At 38.2% G+C, this 23,675-nt stretch overlaps 2 protein-coding genes across 2 annotated transcripts in view; both read right to left on the bottom strand.

The window, feature by feature from the left end:
* LOC142200234 (uncharacterized) overlaps positions 1-23,675 on the bottom strand; it is a 312,476-nt gene that overhangs the window by 245,570 nt on the left and 43,231 nt on the right. The window lies entirely within an intron of this gene.
* Positions 1-23,675, bottom strand: part of ASPH (aspartate beta-hydroxylase) — a 116,516-nt gene that overhangs the window by 77,583 nt on the left and 15,258 nt on the right. Inside the window, exons 2-3 of the mRNA XM_075270411.1 lie at positions 14,397-14,540; positions 11,830-11,898 (exon numbers count right to left, since the gene is read on the bottom strand). Of these exons, the coding sequence (XP_075126512.1) occupies positions 11,830-11,898; positions 14,397-14,540 (213 nt within the window). The remainder of the gene's footprint in view (positions 1-11,829; positions 11,899-14,396; positions 14,541-23,675) is intronic.

Raw genomic sequence — 23,675 nt, 5'->3', positions numbered from 1 at the left:
TTCACTTAGCCGGAATAATATGGACAATTTACTTCTAACATAATTCTCTAGGGAAGGGAAAGGAGGGAAGAAGGAATAGGAGCAGACAAATAGCTGAGGGCCCCTGTGAAAGAGCAGTAACCGGTCCCTTGTTTTGCAGTATTACAGCACAGAGCGCCCATCATTACAATTATGTCTTTTCAATAATCCACCAATAATTGATAGCCATATTAATTGTCAGCTTAGACCTTTACCTGCAACCTAATAGACAGTAGAAAGCTGCTGTTAAAAGTAATAGAGCCTCCTAACCTAGTGTGCCCCTGTGCAGCTGCATAGGAAGCCCTAATGTTCGGGAGAAGGCATGAGGAAGAAAAAGAGACAGTGATAAAAGACTCAGTGAAGGGAGAGCCTTGGAAAGCAGCCTGGAGAAAGAAGCATTTTTCCTTAAGTTATATTACAAAGTTTCTTCTATTCACTTATACTATTAACTAAAGCTGTAAGCTTACCTTAACAGGGTTGTGCAGTCACATAATGTAAATAGTTGGAAAAAGAATAAAACTTACTAATATACAATAATTATTAAAGATGTCCAATTTTCTTGTGTTGTGCTCCAGCCAGCTCTTCTACCTCAGTGGAGAGAGATTCTTCTTCCATATTCTGAGTCAGAGACATATACGAAGGAGACTGGCAGACTTGCTATGTAAGACCTAAGCTGCGATCCTCAAAGCTGAACACATGACTCTGTCCCACACCAGGACGGCTGTGACAGAGAGGAGGTGGTAGAAGATCGCTCTAATGTCAAAACCAGTGCAAGACTGACAGGACATTATAACAAGCCAAAAATTGGGACGGCTTTCACAAATAAAGTATACTAGTAAGTTTCATCATTTTCTACTTCAAACACATCCGCATAGAGTCCCTCTGGTCTAGGATAAGCTACCATACTCAGTGAAAGAACCGAGTCACTATACGGAATGTAAAAGCCTCTCCAGCTTTCTTTTAACAAGGTAATCTGATAATATACAGTATAATCTAAATAGCATTAAATGGCAATTCCCTAATAAAGACTCAAATCAAAAGCGGAACATTTGACCAAAAATCCCCAAAGCCTAAGGTATGGTCACAAACTTTTCAAAAGTAGACTTTGCTTAACTAAATAGTACAAGTGAATGAAATAAATAACCAAAATTTATTATAAAACAAAAAACATAAAAAAATCCCTCCTTCTGCACATTATGAAATCTTGCTAGAGCAAGATAAACTGCGGCTCAAAAATGTACTATATTGCAGCCTATTGTTATGGAGAGGGGAAGGGGAGGAGTTGGATTAAGAAAGAAGAGAGAGAAAGACACAGACAGAGCCTTCTAAAACAAAATTGGACGTTTCTATGTCACTCCAAGTGATTTATTCACATTAATACAGAGGAGTACTTCTCTCCAATGTCCTATATGCCGATGCTTTACAATTAGATGTGCAGATTCTCTTCTATTTTCTGCATGTGAGACATCATATATATTGCAATGTCATAATTTCTAGAAAGTGTTTTCTACTATAGATTTATGTAAAGTTTGAGAATGTTTGAGAAAGTTTGGATGACGTAAATCTTACGGGCAATGATAAACATGACCTCCAAACGGGGTTGAGTTGTTCATGTGCATACCATGCAAAGCAAAACCATGCAAAAAAAATAAAAAAATAAAATTATACTTCTATACATAGATAGATAGATAGATAGATAGATAGATAGATAGATAGATAGATAGATAGACTAAATAAATAAAAATACACAACACTTATTCTATCCAGCAGTATCAATGAGCACATGTGCATTGTTTGTTTCAACCTTCTGGGGTGTTCACACATAGGAATTTGATCCCGAATTCTGCAGAAATCTGCTTCTCATTCATTTCAATGGAAGGCAGCAGGTGATTTTTTTTCACCTAGCAAAAGAAATAAGTGCCCTGCTCATTCTTCACATAGATTCCACCTGAGAACCCCCATTGAAATAAATGGAAGGTGGAAAAGGTGCAGAATTGGATGTGGACCTTAACAGAATCAGGTCACAGAATCTGGAATTTAGCACTGCCCAATAAAGGCAAAATACATTGGGATTAGTCGCCAAATTCAGTTTCAACATTAGCATCAAAATCTGCATCAAATTCAGTGTCCAATTTTGCCAAGCAGAAAAAAATCTGCTTCAAATTCCTGAAGTAGAAATGTTCTACTTGAGAAATATCAACTTCCTATGTGTGCACACCCCCTCACTGTTGGCAGTCTAGGAAGAACTATTGCTACATTTAAGCAATATAGCCATAGTAGTTTTTGCTTAATAATGCCCCTTTTAACATGCACCCTTGCCATGTCATTACACATGTGCAGCAAAGAGCAAGAGGCCAAGGTATATGGAAAGGCCATTATATCAAACACACTCATGCCGCTTATTGCTTTGAAGAAAAATTGCAATGGACGCAAAGTCTCAAAGGATGATTTGATGGGCCATCTTTGGGGGTGAACATTAGACCTTTTTAAAAACCGTCATAGTGACATTTAAAAGGAACACAGCAAACGAACAAGAACCCTGGACTACCCTGGGGGGGCAGGTAGCAGAGACCAGCAGGACCCCAAAGCATAGAAGGGGGATCAATGGAGGGGACTATAAATTGTTCTGTCTTTTTATGCCTCTCTGAGCCTTAAGGAAAAAAAAAAAAATAGTCTGATGGAAAACCTCTTTTACATGAAGGAAAGTCATGGTTATTCAGTCAAAAATAAGTGTTTGTTCTTCAAGTATTAGTAAAAGGTAACCCAGTTGCTATGACTAAGGGTTTCTTGTAAGACTTGAAACGCATAAACAAGTCCTGTTGAAGTCATGTCTTATCTGGATTTCATGTGATTTATTAAAAGCTGAAGTTCCTTTTACCTGCAGCTGGAGCCCTTTGTTTGATCAGGAATGTAACTTGGTACAAACAATGGTATAATGCGAACCTCCAGTGAATAGCACAGGTGACTATAAGAAACTTTATAATAGATCTTATTAAGGAGATCTGTTTCTTTCTCCACTTATTAAGCCGATCTCCTGCTCTTTATCTTCAAACTGACTGCTTATATTCAGCCTCGCACACAGACCTCCACGGAGAAGGGAGGGGTGGAGTAATAGGTTGCTGCCATCTAGATAAATGATTTATTGCCTCATTCTGTGCACTGCAGTCTGTTATCTACAAACTCAGCACTGTTAAAACAGCAGAGTGTAGCAGCAGCAATTATTTGAGTGTCTTTTCTAGTAGTCTCTTCATCCCCACTCCCCTCTTCATAGGCCAATATGTAGAAAGTTATTCCATTTAATAAGTGGAGAAGGAACAGATCTCCTTGAAAAGATAGATTATAAAATTTGTAGTTTAAATATATAAATTATTTCCCTGCATTTTTTTTTTATTTCGATAAGTTCCTGATAGCACCGGAGGATAAAACCATCATCTGTGTGAATGCGCTCTAAGTGTTAGGTTTTTCTTTCCATTCACTAAAACGGACATGAGCAAGTGTCTTTTTCTAAAACAAACATGCACCAAACTGAAGAACCGCAAAGGATGCAAAATACCTTCTTCTTTGGTTTTTGTCTTGGTTATGCCTCCTGTTATATCTGAGTTTAGAGTAAAAATATTAGGCGATATAAACTCCACACCATTTATTACATACAGGACTATCCACTGCAAAATAAAGAATCAGGAACAATGGGTGAAAGCCAGCAATAATGCAGCAGATTAGAAAAGACAGGGAATGGCACTGGAAATAAGCCCGAGGCCACAGGAAGAAATTCAGAAAACATGGGCAAGTAAAGAATTGTAAAATCCCCACAAAAAAAAAAGTAATATAAAAAAAATGAAAACCTGTGTGCCGATACCAACACGTTAGACACCACAGACTGCATGCAAGACTACTTTACTAGCAAGAAAGGATCTGTTACTGCTCATTTTTAATATTTTCCATATGTTGGCCATGAAGCAGGACAGCCAGCTATGTGGTGACGTTACACAGACCCTACTACAACAAAATGGTAGGTCATTTCAAATTGGGTATATTTAAGAAATAATACTTGGATTTACTTTTAGGAAACGAATGATAAAACACTTATGCAAAACCCCAGACTTGATATTGGGAAACTTGCATGTAGATCTGAACACAAATACACAAATCTGAAAATCTGAACACAAATTTCTTAAAACATCACCGAGCTTTAGGACTCGTAACTCTATTAACATTAGGATTTTCTTTAAAAAAATAATATTGGCCACGATCAAGACATGCTTCATGAAGGCCATATACTATAGGCATAAGCACCAGATCAAAACCTAGTTTTAAGGTCAAGCAAAACCTTCTTTGTCAAATCATAGGAGATCTGCCCTATCATACCAATACTATTACAAATACCTAAAGCAACATTCAATGATAAAACCTTTCATAAATAGTGATATTGATATTAGTGGCATAAAAAACTAAGAAATGTGGCCTGATGAAGTCATCATCCAGCAAAACTAAGCATGCATAACTCGCCCGGAGGATATCAGGTCTTGCCAAATCTAAAATCTTCTAAACTGTAGGAAACCATGTAGCACTTCAAGGAAAGCCTATGCCCTAATATACGGAATTGTCTTGAGCATTGCTTCATGCTTATACAACCAAAGCATGCAATGATTAGTAATATACTGAAACCATCTGGATCCGTTAGGGAAAACCAAAGTACCTGGTGCCTTGGTAGCTTTCTCCGTTTTTGGAGAGTCTGCAAATCCTGAGGTTTATAGAAATAAAATGTGGTTAGAAATGGAATCTATAGAACGCAATATAAAGTTTTGCTGTTACTATTGTGCCCTGTGCAATATGGAAATAAAGCATAGAAGAAAAAAAAAAAAAAAAAACCGTAAATGCAAAACAATACTCACCTCTTCAATCCTCTGGCAGCCACAACAGTCTTCGATCATGAGCTCCTAGCAATACGACCATTACAGCCATCAGAGGCCTCAGTCGTGAACGGTAGTACAAGCATCTCCATTGCAAAACAATTAGAATAAAAAACTGGATTCAAATAATACATTCTTTTAAGATGATAGAATACCTTTAAAAACTGTAATAAACTTCCAAGCAACTTTTCAGTTTCTGGCACAATTTGTGTCATTAATCCCATTTTGTATTCTACTTTAACAAATTGTGTCTCTTTAAATATCAGCACATCAAACTGACAATATTACTTGTATAGTCTGAGAAGGATTTCCTTCCTGCAAATTTCCGCAGAGAAGTGAAACTGTGCATGACGGACATATTTAGCTATGTCGAAACCTTTGGGTAATAAGGCATTACAGTAATGGACAAAGCTTTCATATAATAATGCCAATTACAGGATGATGGATCCATAAGTGAAACGGGAACAGACGTCTTCATACAATAAAAACTCAAACAAGCAGAAATGCTACAGGTTACAGCAAGTTACATCTGTTCAGTGGTCAATAATATACAAAAGACTAAAAATTACTACAATGAACGGAAATCCCTGGCAAACTGATCAGGTGTGAAATCTCCCCACGTATTGAAGGTTGTCACAGAATTCAGGGGTTCTCTCCTTTATATAATATGGTTACAGGAATGCAGAGCAAGCACATGCTGTGTACACATACATATATGTATTTAGTAGAGGTTATTGCACTCAATACACAGACAGCAAATGTAATCCAGGATGACAGACACGCTGGTCAGAAGACTAAAGTGTGGCGGTAAAAGAGCAGGACAATACGTTAAAGTCAAGGAATATATAAGTGCATTAAAAGGTTTGTCTAAACAAGCCAACCCATACAAAATATGGCCAAGGTAAGCCTACCAGAGCAAGAGCCACTCTTTGTTTTAGTGAATAAGGTAGAGTAGAGAAGAGGTCGATGTGCTGGGTTCGGCTGACAGACTCCTTTTAATAAGGTGGCTTTGCTGTCTGCCTGGGACTTACGCAAGTTCACTTTGGTCTTCACTAGGAAAGAGTTCTGTTCTCCCTTTTCTATCAATTGGCAAAATGAAAAAAAAGCAACCATATCATTGTCTGGTTGACCCGCACCTGAACCTATCAAAAATAAACCAACTGGCACACGCTTCATCTGTAGACACCCTCTATATCTTAAGTCTAGAAGGGTCTTGCTTCTACAAACTGGCTGATAATGGGGTTACCTGATAGGAAGAATTGAAGTTACTAGTGCAACTTCGTAAGTCAAGAAACAAATGGCCTAATCTTGATTGAACATAGAGTATAAAAAAAATGCTAAATATAAATAATATTCCAACAATTCCTCCCTTCATTTCCTACTTTTACTTTGCTCTATTTCGCTTCATATTGTTAATCGAATTGTGACTCTTCTCTGTGCGTTCTAGGAGTTTAATCGTTTTAACCCTCCTCAAAATCCTGAATGTGTAAGACAACTAGCTGGAGCAGAGACTTCCATGCTATGTCCTGTCTGTAGTTCACCATTAATCCCCTTTTAATTAGACTACCCCCGCTAGCCAGAAACCAGACGAATATGGAATTTTAGGAGGTTAACCCATGTGTTCTTGCAAGATTTCTACCATACTATCAGAACCTCATAGTAAATGCCTCCAAATGTAGACCATGTAAAACTCAAACTCTGAGAAGTTCAGCGGGTTTAGATTTTAATCAATAAGACATCGACACTAACAAACTTAATACTCAGAACATATTGGGAAAGATTTTATTTGCATCAAAAACATTAACATTTTCAATAAATAAAAGAGTAAAACAAATGGAACATCTTTAGTTTTATGTACAACACAAAACAGATAAAAGTGATCAGGTTTTATTAGTAGTTTACAGAAGTCCCAATCCACACTCCCATCAAAAGCAGAGTTAAGACAGAAGAAGTTACACAGCCAAGCAAAAAGGTATGACCTGAGAACCGCGCCATAAATCTGCTACAGCCAAGCAAGTGCAAGGTTAGATCTTAAGTGTTCCCATCAGGAACCGAGAAAGCTCTGCAAGCAGGGATAGTCCTAACTTGTCGGGCATAATGGATATATCGTAAGACTAATGAGAGGTGGAGATGAAAAAGATTTTTGGGCAACTCTACTAGTCTTGCTGCATTTGGTGTCTTGGGCGCTATGGAGGACATGGAATGTGGCAGGCTGCCTGGGAGAATGTGGCATATGTCAGTGCCAAATGGTATAATGCCATTAGTAATATAACGTCATGAGTGCTTGCCTCCTAAGCCATGGAAGGGTCATTGTGCAAAGCTTAATGGAAAAAAAACTATTTGATGCAAAAAACACACAAGACCTGGATTGCAGAAATCTTCACTGGGATCTAAGACCAACCCGTACTATTAATCATTGTATTGTGTACAGGATCTGCCAAGTCGGACACTCGGCTATGTGGGCACCACATGGCTCCTTGAATCCAGACTGTCCACTATGAAGTGGGAGATCCCGTATCTTGTGGCTTTACTTATGAGAAAAAACAAAACCACAGAGAGAAATTAGTATCTGGTCTGTGAAGAGAGGTTATTGGTTCTGCAAATCCAGTATGACACAGGTCTTTTTTCCCTGAACCCCTTCGTTCTGTGACGTACCATCAACATCGTCTGTGGGATCGTTCTCTTCTTCTTCTACCATTTCAAAAGGAGTCATTACATCATAAAGAAAGGAGAGGAAGCCATAAAACCAATCAGAGCTTTCCTCAGCTAAAATATTAAGGACTTCCTCTAGAGAATCAATATTCACACTACTGCCATCTTTGGTGAGGCCTACACAAGAGTAAAGATAAAAAAGGAAAGAAAGAGAAAAAAAAAAAAGAGGAGCGGTTAAGTAGACACAAGGGCCACGGAGAGCAGGGACATGAAAACGTCTATTTCCACTCACTTTCCTAGGACAATGGAGGGATGAAGAACAGAAGAAAAACTGAAAGGAAGTTTCATGGAAGAAAGAAACTGAAACGAAATTCATGCAAATGGTTAACAGGCAACAAGGCAGTAATACATCCATAAAACATAGAGGAAGGGGCTACATGCAAACTAGGACCAGCAGATCACTCTTCGGTCACATTCATACACAGCTTTTCTTGCGGATGTCACACTAAAAAGTCACAATATACAATGTTAAAGCTTTTACATAGCCCCATTCACACGTTAATAAGGTTTAAGGTTTGCCCATCTGAGAAAGTGATAGCATTAGTCTGTAGGCCAAACCACCAACTCCTCTAGGTTTCCTTCAGTCGGACTCCTGCTCAGATTCAGACTCCCCTTCATAAATGGCTGACAACCATAGTCATCTATTAGTTGCTATAGAAGTAAAAATGTACTGGTAACCAGTTATTCATGTAACTATACAATATTAAGAACTATCATATAAAGAAAATTTTATTTTGACTTTTATTTTGAGTTGGCAACTTTTTCCCTAACCACCCAAAATTGGTTCCAACTTGATGGCTTATTCTCCCTTTCTAAGTGGTTGGGGGCCTACTACCTGGACTCCCACCAGAGATAAGAATGATGGGAAATGGAGTGTACAGTGGCTGGCCAAGGACACTGAATGGAAGAAATACCAATTGGCCTCACAGAAGTGACCTCTGTACCATCCTCATTCTCGGGATCTGGAATTTGCACATACACCGATCAGAAAGTGATGGCTTAATGTTGTGGTACTTTATCACTTTCTGGGGAAATTCCCTTTAACTGATTTCTATGAAGACACTACAACACTACAAATATTTCATAGTGCAAAAACCAAGAACTTGATATTTAGGGTGTAGCAATAAGTTAGCTGGTTGTTACCCACGTCATATTGAAGTACTTGCACCAGTTTTTCTATGATCAGACTTTTTTGATCTTCAAAAGGACCCAACAAGTAACAAAATAGATATCAACTCAACTAATATTTTGGAGGAGGCACATTGTAATTTTATCATAGACTCAGGCTTTTTTTTCATAGTTATATACATGGGCACTGCAATTTTCTCTCTCTATTACTTCCAGCATAATTTACCGTATATAATAGAGTATAAGCCAAATTTTTCAGCACAGTTTTTCTTCCTTTCCCTAGAATACATATGAAAGTAGAAAATGACTGTGAAACACATTAGGTATCCATGTGCCCAGTGTGCCCTAGGAGCTCTGCAGATACCCTATATTCAGCCAGACTAAATTCCAAGTGGGGGAAAAAAAAAAAACAAAAAAACACACAGTCCTCAAGCTCAGGGAAGGGGTAGACAGACAACCAAAACACCCCCTCCCCCTTCCCCAGCAACTACTGCACCCAAAAATTCCAACCATTTTAATTTTTGAAATTTTCCAGTAGCTGCTGCATTCCCCCCCCCCCCCCCCAGTTTTTTTGTGGTAAAATTAGGGGCCTCGGCTTATATTCGGGTCGGCTTATACTCGAGTATATACAGTGAGCCAGATTTAACGATAATAAATCCAAAGGGGCTGCTGGCTCCACTGCATGAAAACCCTTTCTAAGTCATCTTTTTGGAAAAATGGCAAAGACAGCCCCCCCCCCCCAAAAAAAAAATAAAAAAAAATAAAATAATAATAATAATAATATATATATTATATATAATCATAATATTGCAGAAATCTGCCCCCATCTTTATACTTGAACAAATCAGAATTTTTCTATGAAAGTTTGTATTTGTTAACTTTTTGGTAGATATCACGATCAAGGTACAAAAAAGTCTATTTGAGGAAAAATGAGGTGTGGATATTAATGACTGGACGACAAGAAAAACTTAAAAATAAAAATGTTAAAAGAGACTTGTATGGGTAAGTTCACAGTTTTTATTTTAAAGTGGATTTTAAGGCAGAATATGTCTCACAAAAGGTCTCCCATTCATTTCTATTGGAGTCGGCAGCAGATTTTTATCCTCCAGCTGTTATAACCCACCTTTGCCTTGCAAACCCTATTGACATCAACGGGAGACACAAAACTATGTTGATTTTTTCCCCAACAACCACTAGTACTTTTTTTTTTTTTTTTAAAACAGATTTTTCAGGCCAGTTCCAAAATAGTGTGCTAGAGGGGTGGTGTGTGGGGATAGGGGTCTGGAATATAAACACTTCCTAATTCTGGAAGCAAATTTTTTTCAAGCTGCAAAGAAACTCCGCATGAACTTAGCCTTACAATGTGAAACAAGTCTTTAAAAAAAAAAAAAAATTACATTTGGATTATAAATCCAACTTTAATACATCTTAAAAGTATGGGTGTGTTTGCAGGGTAATATCTGTCAACATTGACATTCTTATAGGTACCAATCATGTGGTCAACCAACCGTGCAGTTAGACAATATCCATATTAATATATCCCATGAGGGCACAATCTAATTCCTTTTTTACATGGCACAAGGTACAGACTGACATGTTCTACACAGTATTAAACATCCAAAAGTAAATAAGTCTGTATTTACTGGCAGTACATATGAACATGAATTGTGGCAGAGGAGACAAATGGCGCCTGACAATGTTAAGTAAACACAAGATGAGAACACATCCTTCTTTGTTCAGGGACCGGACAACACCACTGTTTGACTAATAATGCAATTGTAAAGCCTTCAATGCTGAAGAGGACAGAGAAGGGTTTGGCGATATTACAATCTTACTTTCTCAAATTCTTCAAAAAAGGAGCTTGTGGAGAAATTACATTACAGAAAAAAAAATTCACAGAAAAGCAGTTATAAAGTTTAGGTATAATGGTGTAGAGTGGATAAAAGTACCAAAAAGATAGAACAATAACTTATGGTAACTGTAAAACCATAGTAGTATCCAAAGTGGAGTACAAAAAATTGGGACGAAAAAAAAAAAAAAAAAAAGTGCCCACTGACCATGATCGGCAAACGTTATAGATCATTGGCTAGATGAAACATTTACAATAATGGACTCAGTGAAGAACGTACAACCTGCAAGTGCCCCTTACTACTATGTAAGAACTTATTCACATGACAGGGTTTCACGGCCATGTGCTAGCAGTTTGTTTTTAATATGCAGCACACGGCCCCATTGAAATTAATGGGTCTATTCACACAAACATTTTTTGTATCAGTAGTAGCAATAGAAGTTTGAAACGGTCTCTATAAAGGCCATAGGAAGACAATGCCTCTCCATACGAAAAGGGAAATATGTTAGAAAGGACATTCCTATTATAGCTCTGTAACCCTCAACATTTTAAAAGTATAAACACATTTGACCACAGATAGACTAAACTAGAATACATTATACAGAGGTGTCTTTCCTTGCCTCACCTTAAATCTAGCTAAGGTTAAACCAATTCAATACATTATTGCAATTTATTGGCCAAACTATTAGAATGTTGCAGTTCACAACACAACCACCGGGTGGCCAGATAAACATCCTGTGACAGAATATCACAAAATCATGAGATTTTGAAAATTTGGTCAAGCCCATGTCTGGACATCTTCAGTCACAAGTAAAGCAATGGAACACGTGTACAGTCATTACCATACAGCCATTAAGAACAGATGTTATATCTCTATTTTCCCAAGTTACTTCTATCCGTAGCCACAATGAAAATACAGGTTGTGTTTTCTTTTCATAAAAGCACATAGACACACATGGTGGATGGGTATATGCATGCATGGTAAAAAACATAAAACAGGCATGCATATAAGGGACAAAGAAACTTATCTGGCAATATAAGCACACACGACGATATACAATAAGTATGCCATATACAAATTATTACAGTATATCCTGTATAACGCTTTTAACATGGTGACATGAGCAAACATACTGAAGGCAAGCTATATAGTAAGGCGCTTGCAGAATTACGTATTTGCAAATCAATTTGCTAAAAGAAACATGTACTTGCCTAGCAAAACCTTGGCATCATCTACGTCAAAATCTCCATCGCCGTCAGCATCGTAATCTCCCAGTTTTCCTGGTTAAGAAATTCAGAATGAATTTAGAATCTGCAGTGAACAGCTATTATTTATTAACAAGAGTCGCATTAAACTGAAGGAATGGAAGAGGCCTGTTGTAAGTATACGGAGTGTGAGATTTCTGGAAAATAATGGACCCCAGCGGGTGCTAGGGCACTTCGCCTAACTGGCAGCTAATATTTAATTTCCGTACCGACTACCTAGCACTGTTTAGACAAATGTATCCATCAGATTGGGGATCACTTGGGGACTCTGTTTGGGAAGCAGAATAATACAATGGCGGGTCTCTGCTGTGTAATACAACAGAGACTCGGTTGTTTTTCTGTTTCAGATCTGGCATCTCTTGTACTATTACAGTGGATGTCAGGAAGGGGAAAATATCATCAGCATTGTAAATAAATAAGGATGCTATGGCTATATCCAAGGAAAGATACAATGAGTAAAATTTTACAGTAGGATATATATCTGGTACTCACAAAGTAGTATAACCAATGAATCCAGCAAAGTTAGATTTTTTTTTTTTGCAGTTTCTGAGAAATAAGTGCTGTTAGTTTTGGTGCTTCCTACGCTATTTGGGCTTTTTTACGGTCATGTGCGATTCTAAGCTCTGTCTCAGACTGCAGCTCTGAATCATGCCCCCTTTTATACTCCAGGCCGATTCCACCTACCTGACAGTAGACAGTCTAAATAGCATATCAGGACAAAAAGTAGCTGCACTGACTTCTCACTCAGTATCGGTGAGGGCTAGAGAAAGAATTCCAACTACACCAGAATCGGTGTAGTGGTACCTACAGGCAAAGCCTAAGAAATGGAGATGGTGTAGGTGGGCAAAGGTCCTCTTTAAAGGGGCTCTATTATTGGCAAAAGTCATTTTTAACTAAACATATACTTGCATAGCCTTTAGAAAGGCTATTCCACACCTACCTTTTGTATGATAATCCGCTCAGTAGTTTTTGAATTAGCCCATTTTTATTCATATGCTAATTAGTCTCCAGTGTGCTCCCCAGAAGTCTGATCGAGCACTCTTCTCTGCTGTGTGTACAGCATAGGCCTCACCTCCCTGCTCTCACACACAGCGATCGCTGAGACTTTCGCTGCTCGCTGGAGGCTAATTAGCATATGAATAAAAACGGCTATTCAAAAACTACTGAGGCAATTTACATACAAAAGGTAGGTGTAGAATAGACTTACTAAAGGCTATACAATTACGTGCTTACGGTAGTTAAAAATGACTTTTCCCAATGATAGAGCCCTTTAATCTCCAACAATACATTTTTTTAAGAAATAAAATATATATAATGAAAAATGAAGAAAAAAAAAATGGAATACAAGCAGATAAAACCCAAGAAAGGTTTTACTTTTGCCATTATGTTAGAAAGTTAAAAAAAAAAAAAAAAAAGTGGTTATTTGAGGAAGGCAACGCAAAGGGTATAAAAAGAAATTATGATCTACAGCAGACACCAAAAACCCAAAGCTATATAAAAAGAACATTTAATGTTCTCTCTAAGTAATCCTACCTTGAAGAGCCTCTGACAAGTTATAACGGAAATCCTTTGCCTTGGCTGCATGCATGATAAGAAATACAGAAATATGTATATATAGATATATTACTCATAACCAGAGAGAAATTGACAACTTTATCCTGAATATCTTCTGTTATATATTTTCATAGGAGGGCTCTTCTACAGTTTATCAAATATCGAAAACGATCGCAAGCTGACCATAAAACATGAATAATGGCAGACAGCAAGTACTGTAAATCTCGGGAGTGTCAAAAATCAGGGTTTTTTGTGCTAGGGCTCAGAGGGATGATCAAACAATATAAACTTAAAAATACCAATATATAACCACAGAAAATGTACAATAAAATATTGGCAAACCATTTTATATAAACCGGTATTTTAGCAAATCTAGCTACAAGTCCTATGCAAGTCAATTGTATTCATGTTGTGGTTTCCGATCATGACAACTATGAACGACGCAGGAAAGAAAAATAAATCCTATGTCAAGATCTCAGAGCTGCACAAGTAACCTGGGTTAAAACTCTTGAAGGACATGTACACTTTGGTACAGATTGTTTTATTATTTAAATTAAGTTACTTTCTAAAAGGTCTTCATTACATTCTCCTAAAATTCTGCTGTTACATGGTGTATGTATAAATCCTTCACCTAGCTAACTGTCCTGTTGGAAATTTAAAGGGTTATAAAATATATTGGTGTTATATAAATGTATTTTATTATTATTATATTATTATTATTATTATTATTATAGTCTTCTCCCAAAACAATTTGTCCATGATTGCAATGGCCTGTAAAATGTAACAACAGCTAAAACAATACAGATTCAACTACCAGCAACAAAAAAAATAAGGCAGTTAAGTGTTAAATATTATAAAACAATACTAGCAACAGTAATATCAGTAAACCGAAAAGTCAGTATAAGCATATAGGCTTTGTTTATACAGAAAAAGTAACAACAATAAAAAAAAGTTCTTACCTAGAAATTCTTCATAGTCTACAAGGTCAAACCACACGACAGCGACTGATGTCCAAACACCCAGTAGAGCGATAACCATGAACCAGGTGAAGAAGGAACTGCCAGACAGGCCTTCCTTTTTCCCATTCTTTCCATGTTTTTGGTCTAAATAAAAAGGATGAACACCATATAAAAAAAAAAATGAATACCAAAAATAGTTTTCCTGTCTCAATTAACAAAAGTGATGGAGTGATACACAGTCCAGTCATATTAATGTGAGCACCGCCTACTTTTGACGTCAACGTTAAATAACCAATCGCAGAAGGGACATGTCATCAGCTGTCTGGGTGCACTCATCATTGTGGAAGGCACGATGGATCAACACAAGTCTGCATCTATCCTTGCGCACCATGTTCATCCCTACATGTGAAATGTTTTTCCTCAGGATGATGGCATCTACCAGCAGGACAATGTGATGTGTCATAAGGCTCGCAAAGTTTGAGGAGCACCAGGATGAGTTTACCATACTCCCTTGGCCAGCAAATTCCCCGGAGAATCTGTAGGACCACCTCAATCGGGTTGTTTGCACCATGGATGCTCAACCGCGTATCCTAGCGCAGCTGGCCACAGCACTGGAGTTGGCATGGCTCAACATCCCAGTGAACATCATCACAACATCTGCTCTGCCAAAGGTGGTTATTCTGGATTTTGACAGGTGGTCACATTAATGTAACTGGACTGTGTAGAATGTCTATAGAATATGATTTACCCTAAATTGACCATACACACAAGATATTTATCTTTAGATTTTTGGCAGATCTCGCTAAATCTGCTGGGAATCTGATATCTGTGGTGGCCATATACACAAGATTACTACTAATATAACTTGGATCTCCCAATGAACTGCAGAGAAATATTACATGTATATGACCGGCTTTACTCAATGACGGTCATATTGTATAATAACTGACCGTTTAGTTGTGTAGCCTGTACAGATATTACATGTACAACAAAACATGCAGCAAGCTCTCATGGTGAAAACGAAAAAAAGCTAAATGGGGATCTTAAAGACTTCCTCGAGTTATAAACAACCGTTCATAAATGAATACAGGAGAAAATAAGAAACTTTGTTTATATATATATATAAATATATATATATTATAGAAAGGTTTTCTTCTCCACTTTTCAATGTTGTGATCGATCAAGATCATCAATAAACCGTAGTTTTATCATTCATCTTTCTCGGCATTATCATATGAATTATGACAAATTATTGGTCCGTGTAGGAGCTGCTAATCCTAATCTCATATATAATGTGTATGTGACTGTTTTCAGAGGTTCTCAGACATGGAGATATAGAAGATAAAGTGATCATGGGTGCAGGCACTGTTGACTTCCTATCGGTAGCCTCCCCAGCCTCAAATAACTGAAAAAGCCTAGAGATTACAATCAACATTAGTATTCTTATGGGAGCCTGGCACATAGAAAATACAGTCCAATTTATAGGTAGCATATTGTAGAGTAGAAGCAACTGAACATATTGATATTTAGGTTTGCAGGAAAGTACCCAGTACTATCTGTAACGTATCCATTAAAAACTCTGCTCTATGTAAATAAGTCAAGGAGGTGGTCATAACCTCCCTTCTATGACTGTGGATACAGAGATAGGACCGCCTCCTTGACGTCTCAACATAGAAAGGGCAAAGATTTGAACGGATAAAAGCCATGGTCTACCAAATCTTTTCTGACAAAGCTATACACCATTCTTCTCTGCTCATCCTGCTCTAGAACATGCTACCTAAAGAAAAATGCTGTTTAATTTCCCTTTAAAATATTAGCATAGGTTTTCTAAAAGGTTAGCCAACGTAACCATATGTGGCAGTATCACAGTTCCCACAGAGAACAAGCTCTCAGGAGGCCTGTTAAATATATCCTGAATGCAATTCAGACAATACAATACAAGTTCTATGAACAATGAAGTTCTTTTCTTGCAGTCAATTACAGCCGACAGCAATGTAATCTTTCCCACAAGTTGAGAATACCATTTAATAATTCTGTAAAATGCATCTGGTAAAGCTGTGCAACCAAGATATTCTAATAGCTTACAATTACATAGCAAAAATCAAATTATACTATATATATATATATATATATATATATATATATATATATATATATATATCCACACACACACGTATATATATATATATATATATATATAATATACATACACACACGAGTATATAATTTGCAAAGGTTATATTTCATTTGGCCCCATAAGAATTGCCGAGTTTTGCACTGGTGTATTTCGTATGTCGTTTGTGTGTATATCCATAAGCGCAATATGATACTGTGTAATCTGAGTTTGGATATCCTTGAAAAACCTGTGACTGGTTGTTATGGAAACCTGGAGTAAAGCTGTGTGTATGGGACCTTGTGTAACAGTGTCAGCCACAGTGCACTGCCTCTTTAAAGCTGACCTACAGTAGAATAAAAATGGCTGGGTTGTCATGGAAACCTGGAGCAAAGCTGTGTGCATGTGGAGACTAAGCGCCTGCTAGCTTCTATTGGCTGATAAGGGACATGTGACCATGGGAATGAAAGTTGGAATACAAGTGAAAGATTAGCAGGCTTTTATTGGCTAATGCAGATCATTTTTTGGAAATACTGTATTTCAGGAACGGTACGTCTTAGAGAGCGGAGACCGAGTCTGAAACTTTCCTGGACACCTGATGTACCGGAGTGCCAAATTTGGTGAGGATTGGTCCAGCTGTTTGTTCACACAAAGAACAGACAGAAAATAATTTTAATATATGTAAATATCCAATCTGAAGGTTTATTTTTGTTTTTTTGTTGTTTTTTTTTTTTTTTAAGTTGGCTGCAGTTGTACACAGAGTAGGCTTGGGGTCAGTGTATCTGTAGGTAGTAGGTGTCCCTGCCACCAATTGACAACCTTCTTACTACATTGTGCATAGGGAGGAAGCGGTCAAATAGTGATGGAAAGAGAGTACACCATTCTTGAACATCGAGGACTTTAGTTGCTACACCTACAAAACTGATAGCCTTAAAGGGTTTTTTTTTTTTTCCACCAATCCACCCATTGCGCCATTTTGACACAGACCAATCCCTTGGCCAGTGAGTAGCTGAGGATGCATTTCCTGTTTGTTGAGATGTCACACGAGAAGCAGAGAGCACAGCGAGGGCTAGCGAGCAAGCGAACGTAGTGGTTCAGCTGGCGATGTGAGTAATGTAGTTACTTATTTTTATATGCTCTGTTTATAGGCCATCATTCAACACCCGGGTTGCGCGGGCAAAGCCCCAAGAATTGACTCACGGCGTTGCTAATAATTTTTCTAATTTGTTAATAAAGACATTCATATATTGTTAACACAACTACCTAACGTACACGCCAAAAACACATATAGTATCGTATAGAACATTTAGGTGGTTCAGAAAAGGTCTGACCTATAATTATTTTTGATACCTGGTACATTAGCAGCAGAAAAATAAGTGATGCCTGAAATCGTCCAATGCGGGCGATACAGTTTCTATTTTTATTTTCTAAATAGGGCAAAAAAAAAAAAAAAAAAGTTTGTGCCAGCTACTCCAGCCGGCCATTCTTCTTCAGAAGGATGGTTATTTTTAGAAGTGGTTCTATTCTACAGTCACACACACACTTTATAGAGTAGATGAAGTCATATCTAACAATTATTTCTGCTGCATTGCCATGGTATGTTGAGGTTTTTTTTAATCAAACTATTGGTCACCTTTTATACTGGAATGAAAATTTGAATTAAAAATATTTAGCAGCCTTCAGAATTATGAATGCTGCTCTGAATGAGGTCGCACACCGAGACTTAGGAAGCTTATATCTAATATTACATAGAGTTACATAGTAGATGAGGTTGAATGAAGACATCAGTACATAAAGTCCAACCTATAAGCAATACACATGTTATCCAAGTACTGCTGGCAAATCAGGTGTGCAAGGTACGGAATACTAAAAGATTAGATTTGATAAGATACCTTAGGGCTGGGCTTCTATTCAATATTCTGTCATATACGTATTGCTTATTATATTATGTCAGGGCTTCAGGATTCTTGTAGACAAACATGGGCCTGTAGACCGTCAAATTGTCTACTATGCAGGAACAAACAGGTATACACTGCTCAGATAAATTAAAGACTTTCCCCATCCAAAATGAGTATTTAATTAAATGACTATTTGATAAGAAGCTTATTTAAAAAGTGTATCATCTAAACCTGCCTAAAATAGCTTTAATATACTTTTATGGTTTGTTAAAGGCTCAAAAACCTCCACTTCTCTTTAAGCAAACAATTGCAGTCTGTCACTAGGAAGTAACATCCTGTAGGGCTCTTCCAAGCACCTCCGATGACCCATAAAAACAGGTTTCCAAGACTGACAAACTAGCAGTATTTGCAAGAACAGATATTACCCGTTAGTAGGTCTTTATTTACCTTTATTGCATGACTACCGAGCCAGAGATTTGCAGTTGAGGTCTATTCCCTGACCACCCCCCCACCCCCCCATCTCTGGCTGGCATAACTTTTCTTTTTATGTAGCTTTATGAGTGGTGGTTGTAGTTTGGAACAAATATAATACACTTAGAGGACCTGTCACCAATTCCACCATTTCGAGTTCTTAGCATCTATTAATATATTAATAGATGCCACTACACTGATTCTGGCACAGTTGGAATTTTTTCTCTAGCCCCCAACAATCCTGAGAAATCAGTGCCGTTAGTTTTGGTGCTTGTTATGCCATGTACGCTCTACTGTCAGAAGGGCGGTGTTGGACAGGGTCAGGCAAGGGGCGTGATTTAGAGCTCCAATCAGGAGAACAGTATCAGAGCTCAGAATCTCACCACTTGGCGGTTCCTACCTAAGACAGCCTGCCTGAAAGTACAGAGCAAAAAAAGCATATTAGGCACCAAAACTAACAGCACTTATTTCTCAGGAACCTTGGAGGCTGGAGAAAAAAAAAAAGTTTTATATGTGCTGGAATCAGTGGAGCAGTGGCTATTAAATGATGCAAAGATGTGACATGGTGGAGGTGGTGAATAGTTCTCTTTAAAACCATTTCGAATTTTTTAATTACTATGCATTATAAATGTTTAAAGGAGAACATTACAAGTTTATCTACTTATACATTATAATTCCTATTATAGTATCACTTTTTTTTTTTTTACTTGCACTAAGCGTACACTACATCAAATTATAAATATGCTTGAAGAGTAATAAGACCGCATGGATAAAACAATTTATGTCTTTACTATTGTGTTTAGGTATTAAAAAAACAAAAAACAAAAAAAAAAACATAATAAAATAGATAGAGAAGCAAAGGCATTTATTATTCAATTTAGTGTAACTGCTCTGGGACTTGGCAGACTTGTTGAAAACTGACTACTGAATTAGCACCCACCTGTCTTTACTCACATACTCACCTGTTCCTGGTGCTCTGGAGTTTTCACCATGGTCTGGTCCTGCCGCTCCTGGGGGCTTCTTCTGGCGGAAGTCCCTGCCGTACATGACTGTTGAGGCCAATCAGTGGCCTCAGGAAAGGACATCACCACCTATGATGTCCCATTGTCTTTCCTTAGGTCCTGAATGGCCTCAGCGGTCACGTGCAGCAGAGACTTCGGCCAAAACAAGACCCTGGAGCAGCAGAACAGGTCCCCAGTGGGAAATACCAGAGCACCAGGAACAGGTAAGTATGGTTTTGTTTGTGTTTTTTCTCCTTCCCTGGCCACCTTGCAAAAACAAAAATAAATAAATAAAAAATGCTTTTCCTAGACAACCCATGGCTGGGTTGCCATCGGTGTCAGAATCTCCGTTCAGATGGACATGAAGGAGCTCGGTCTAAAATTGCTAGACAAAAAAAAAAAAAAAAAAATCCCACAAGCAGGACTTGGTCTGTCACTTTCAGTTAAAAAGAAAAAAAGATCCCCGATAGGTTGGTAACTGCTATTTTAGCAGTACATTTGTCCATTGTTCTGGTCCTCAGACAGACCAGAACAATGGACAGCCAGACGTTAGTGTGAACCTAGCATACTGCAAACAGACAAAATATTAACCCTAAAAGGGAAGTTTTAATGTGTGTGGGCAATTTGGAATATTAGTAGTTTTACTACTTTTCTACCATAACATTTAATAAATAAATGACAGAGGGAATCAAATATTTCTATTTCTCTTTGGGAACCTCTCTATTTTCTTGAAAAAGATGTGTGGGGGCTTGTTTTTTGCAGCACAAGTTGAAGTTTTCATTGGTATCATTTTGAAGAGAGAGAGAGAGAGAAAGAGTGAGAAAGAGAGAGAGAGAAAGAAAGAAAAAGAAAAAAAAAAAGAAAAAAAGAAAAAGAAAAAAAAGAAAGAAAGAAAGAAAGAAAGAAAGAAAGAAAGAAAGAAAGAAAGAAAGAAAGAAAGAAAGAAAGAAAGAAAGAAAGAAAGAAAGAAAGAAAGAAAGAAAGAAAGAACTTTTCAGACAACCCCTTTGGCCATACAAACTAAATAGCTGATGGTTGAAAGCTAATCTTCCCATGTTCCTCTGGAAGTGGCTGTGAGCAACATCTGCCATCAGGGGAAGAGTTGGGACACCTGTATATACTTTAGAAAAACTCTGAAGTAAGAGTATAAATTGTCCAACCAATGGAGCAGATTTCCATCGGTCGGAACTCAACAAATTTAGTACAATTGCTATTTGCTACATCTACGACCGACTTCACAGTAATAAACAGATGATATTTGTATGTTCCACACATACAAGTATCACCACTGGACAAACCAAATCCCTCCACTTCTACCAAAAACATGTCAATCAGTAAAGACGTAGGCAGAAAGGTCAAGTTTTTGATTTCTTCACCCCTTGACTTTATTAAGAATTGCTCCGGTGCCCTGTATTTTGCTGACCACTATAGAACGCTCTCCTTTCCTTTCATGATGCTATTTTGACATAAGCAGTCCATCTGCCAGCCAACGTAACATCAGAAGAGGCCATTCTAATTTTAATGTTTCTCCTCACCCCGCATAAACCAAGAAGATTGCAAGATATTAAGATCCAAGTCATGCAAATCAGTACTTCTAATCAAAGCCTTTGAAAAATATGAAGATTCAGCAGAAGATACAAATAGAAGATGAAGCGTCAGAGTTCACAGCTGCAAGCAGCCATATGGGTAATAAACTAAGGGAAAGCTACGGATACATAGCGGAATTCATTACAGAGTGTGGTCTATGTATGGGAATGTGCCCCAAGGCTCGACCTGTACCCTCACGCCGAAACATGCTGTAAGAGGAGATATTCAAATGAACTTAAATAGTTGTAGCTTGTATGTCTGGGGAAGAGGAGGGGGCTTATGGGTTGGTATGGGCCAAAAACCCAAAGACCCTACCCTTTTAGATTATTGTAAGGTATAGATGCTCAATAACATATGTGAAGGAAAATTTACAAAAAAAAAAAGTCATTTTCCTGGATTAGGTATACACAACAGCCAGGTTTACTCCTACTGCGAGCCCAGATTGTAACTTAAAATCGGCAAGCATGTAAATAGGGTCATATATAATATTACAGTACCTGTATCCTCCGTCATGCTTTCAGGACTTTTTACCCATGAACATCAGCAAAACAATATCTCAAGAAAATTGCACAATTTCTTCTTCCGACCAATAATACCCAAGAAGGGAACCAGTTTCCCCCATCCAGCAGGGGTGAAATGGCTTTGCACAGTTAAGTCAGCTAGATTCCGAAACTAGACCTGCCCAGTGAAGCTGCTGAATATCTATTAATAGTCCTGCCTTCCCAAGCCAAACTCTAGCAGGCACTCATATGGAAATCCTGCGCTATGTAACAAGTAACTCAGCCTTAACTCCTTCATATCCACAGAAAAGAACAAAGTCCTGTAAGTCGGCGACATGAAGGAAAAGCATGCCAATGTTCTCCGCATACCTTGTAGCCGCCGATGACAAACATGTTCAATCAGCTCTGCACCATATAATCCATAACTATTTGGAGAGTGAATTAGAGCAGACGGCTGTACCGCTGGCTCCTGACCACATAGATTCCATCAATCCATTTACTGGTAAAGTGCATCGATTACACGGCAGCTGCAGAACCGGCCCACAACTAAATGCTCAGCCAGCACTTTCTACTGCCAGTCTACACAATTATACAACAATAGCCGATGTTAAAGGGACAGACACAATGGTGCAACCATTTTTAAATCAGAGACTCAGACGTAGTTGCTCTGGTCAAGTGAACTGCCCAAAGTGAGGACAAAGTGTTGGCTGAGTAGGCAACGGCATTGGGAGGTATGTAGAAAAGGGGTGGGGATACAAAAAAAAATAAAATAATTGTTTAGCTAATACTCAGGGGCTTTCCCTGCTAGTGTAATGCTGGGATGACTTGAGCAGGAAACCAATGTCTACCATGTCTATGGGACGTACTATAATGTAGCAAAGTGGACAAGAGTCGAGATGAGTCCAATGGGTCTCCGACTCATCTCTGGTGCTCCCAGCACCTGCACTAGTTCTTTAAGTGCAGGGAAGAAGTGCACCTGTACGGAAACTACAGCGACAGGGTGAGCATAAGGGTTTAAAAAAAAAATTATCACAGGCAATTTGGGACACTAAACTAAACTAATTTTTTTTAGAAGGGCCAGCTCAGTCCTGGGAAGCCCCTGTACTCAGTGCAGGTGGTGGGTGACAGAAGGATACTGTCCATGGTGAGCTCCATGCTGGAGAACAAATCCCATCCCATGTATGAGACCGTGATAGCACTGGACAGTACTGTCAGTGACCGACTGCTTCACCCCAAGTGTGAGAAGGTGCATTATCAAAGATCTGTCCTCCCAACCGCGGCCAGGCTGTACAATCAACATCAGACTAAGTGAAGATCACTCCGCACAGAGAACTAAATGATCCTGAGTCTTTCGTTTTCTTTTTAGTTGCTATGATTCCTAGTATGTTTTATTTTTTTTTTTTTTTATCTGCTATGAGCTTGTATGTGTTCTTTCTTGTAATATACTACTGTATTATCCATTCTGCTGTAACACACTGAAGGAAGGAGATGGTGAACTACCTTCCTGTCTGCAAGACCCCTGCGGAGATCTGGCGGTAAGCACACGGAGCCATTATAGTCTATGGGGTCTGTGTGCTTTTACTACACCAGCACTTGCACTTGCACTTTGTATTCTGTTCGGGGGGGGGGGGGGGGGGGGATTTCGTCACCAGTAATGACCTATCAATAGAATTTAGCCAAACAAAAAACCCAAAACTTCAAATATTATA

Source organism: Leptodactylus fuscus, chromosome 4 (assembly GCF_031893055.1).
Source record: "Leptodactylus fuscus isolate aLepFus1 chromosome 4, aLepFus1.hap2, whole genome shotgun sequence".
Classification (NCBI taxonomy): domain Eukaryota; kingdom Metazoa; phylum Chordata; class Amphibia; order Anura; family Leptodactylidae; genus Leptodactylus; species Leptodactylus fuscus.
Note: the sequence above shows the minus strand (reverse complement) of the source record. Positions and strands in the feature narration are given on the sequence as shown.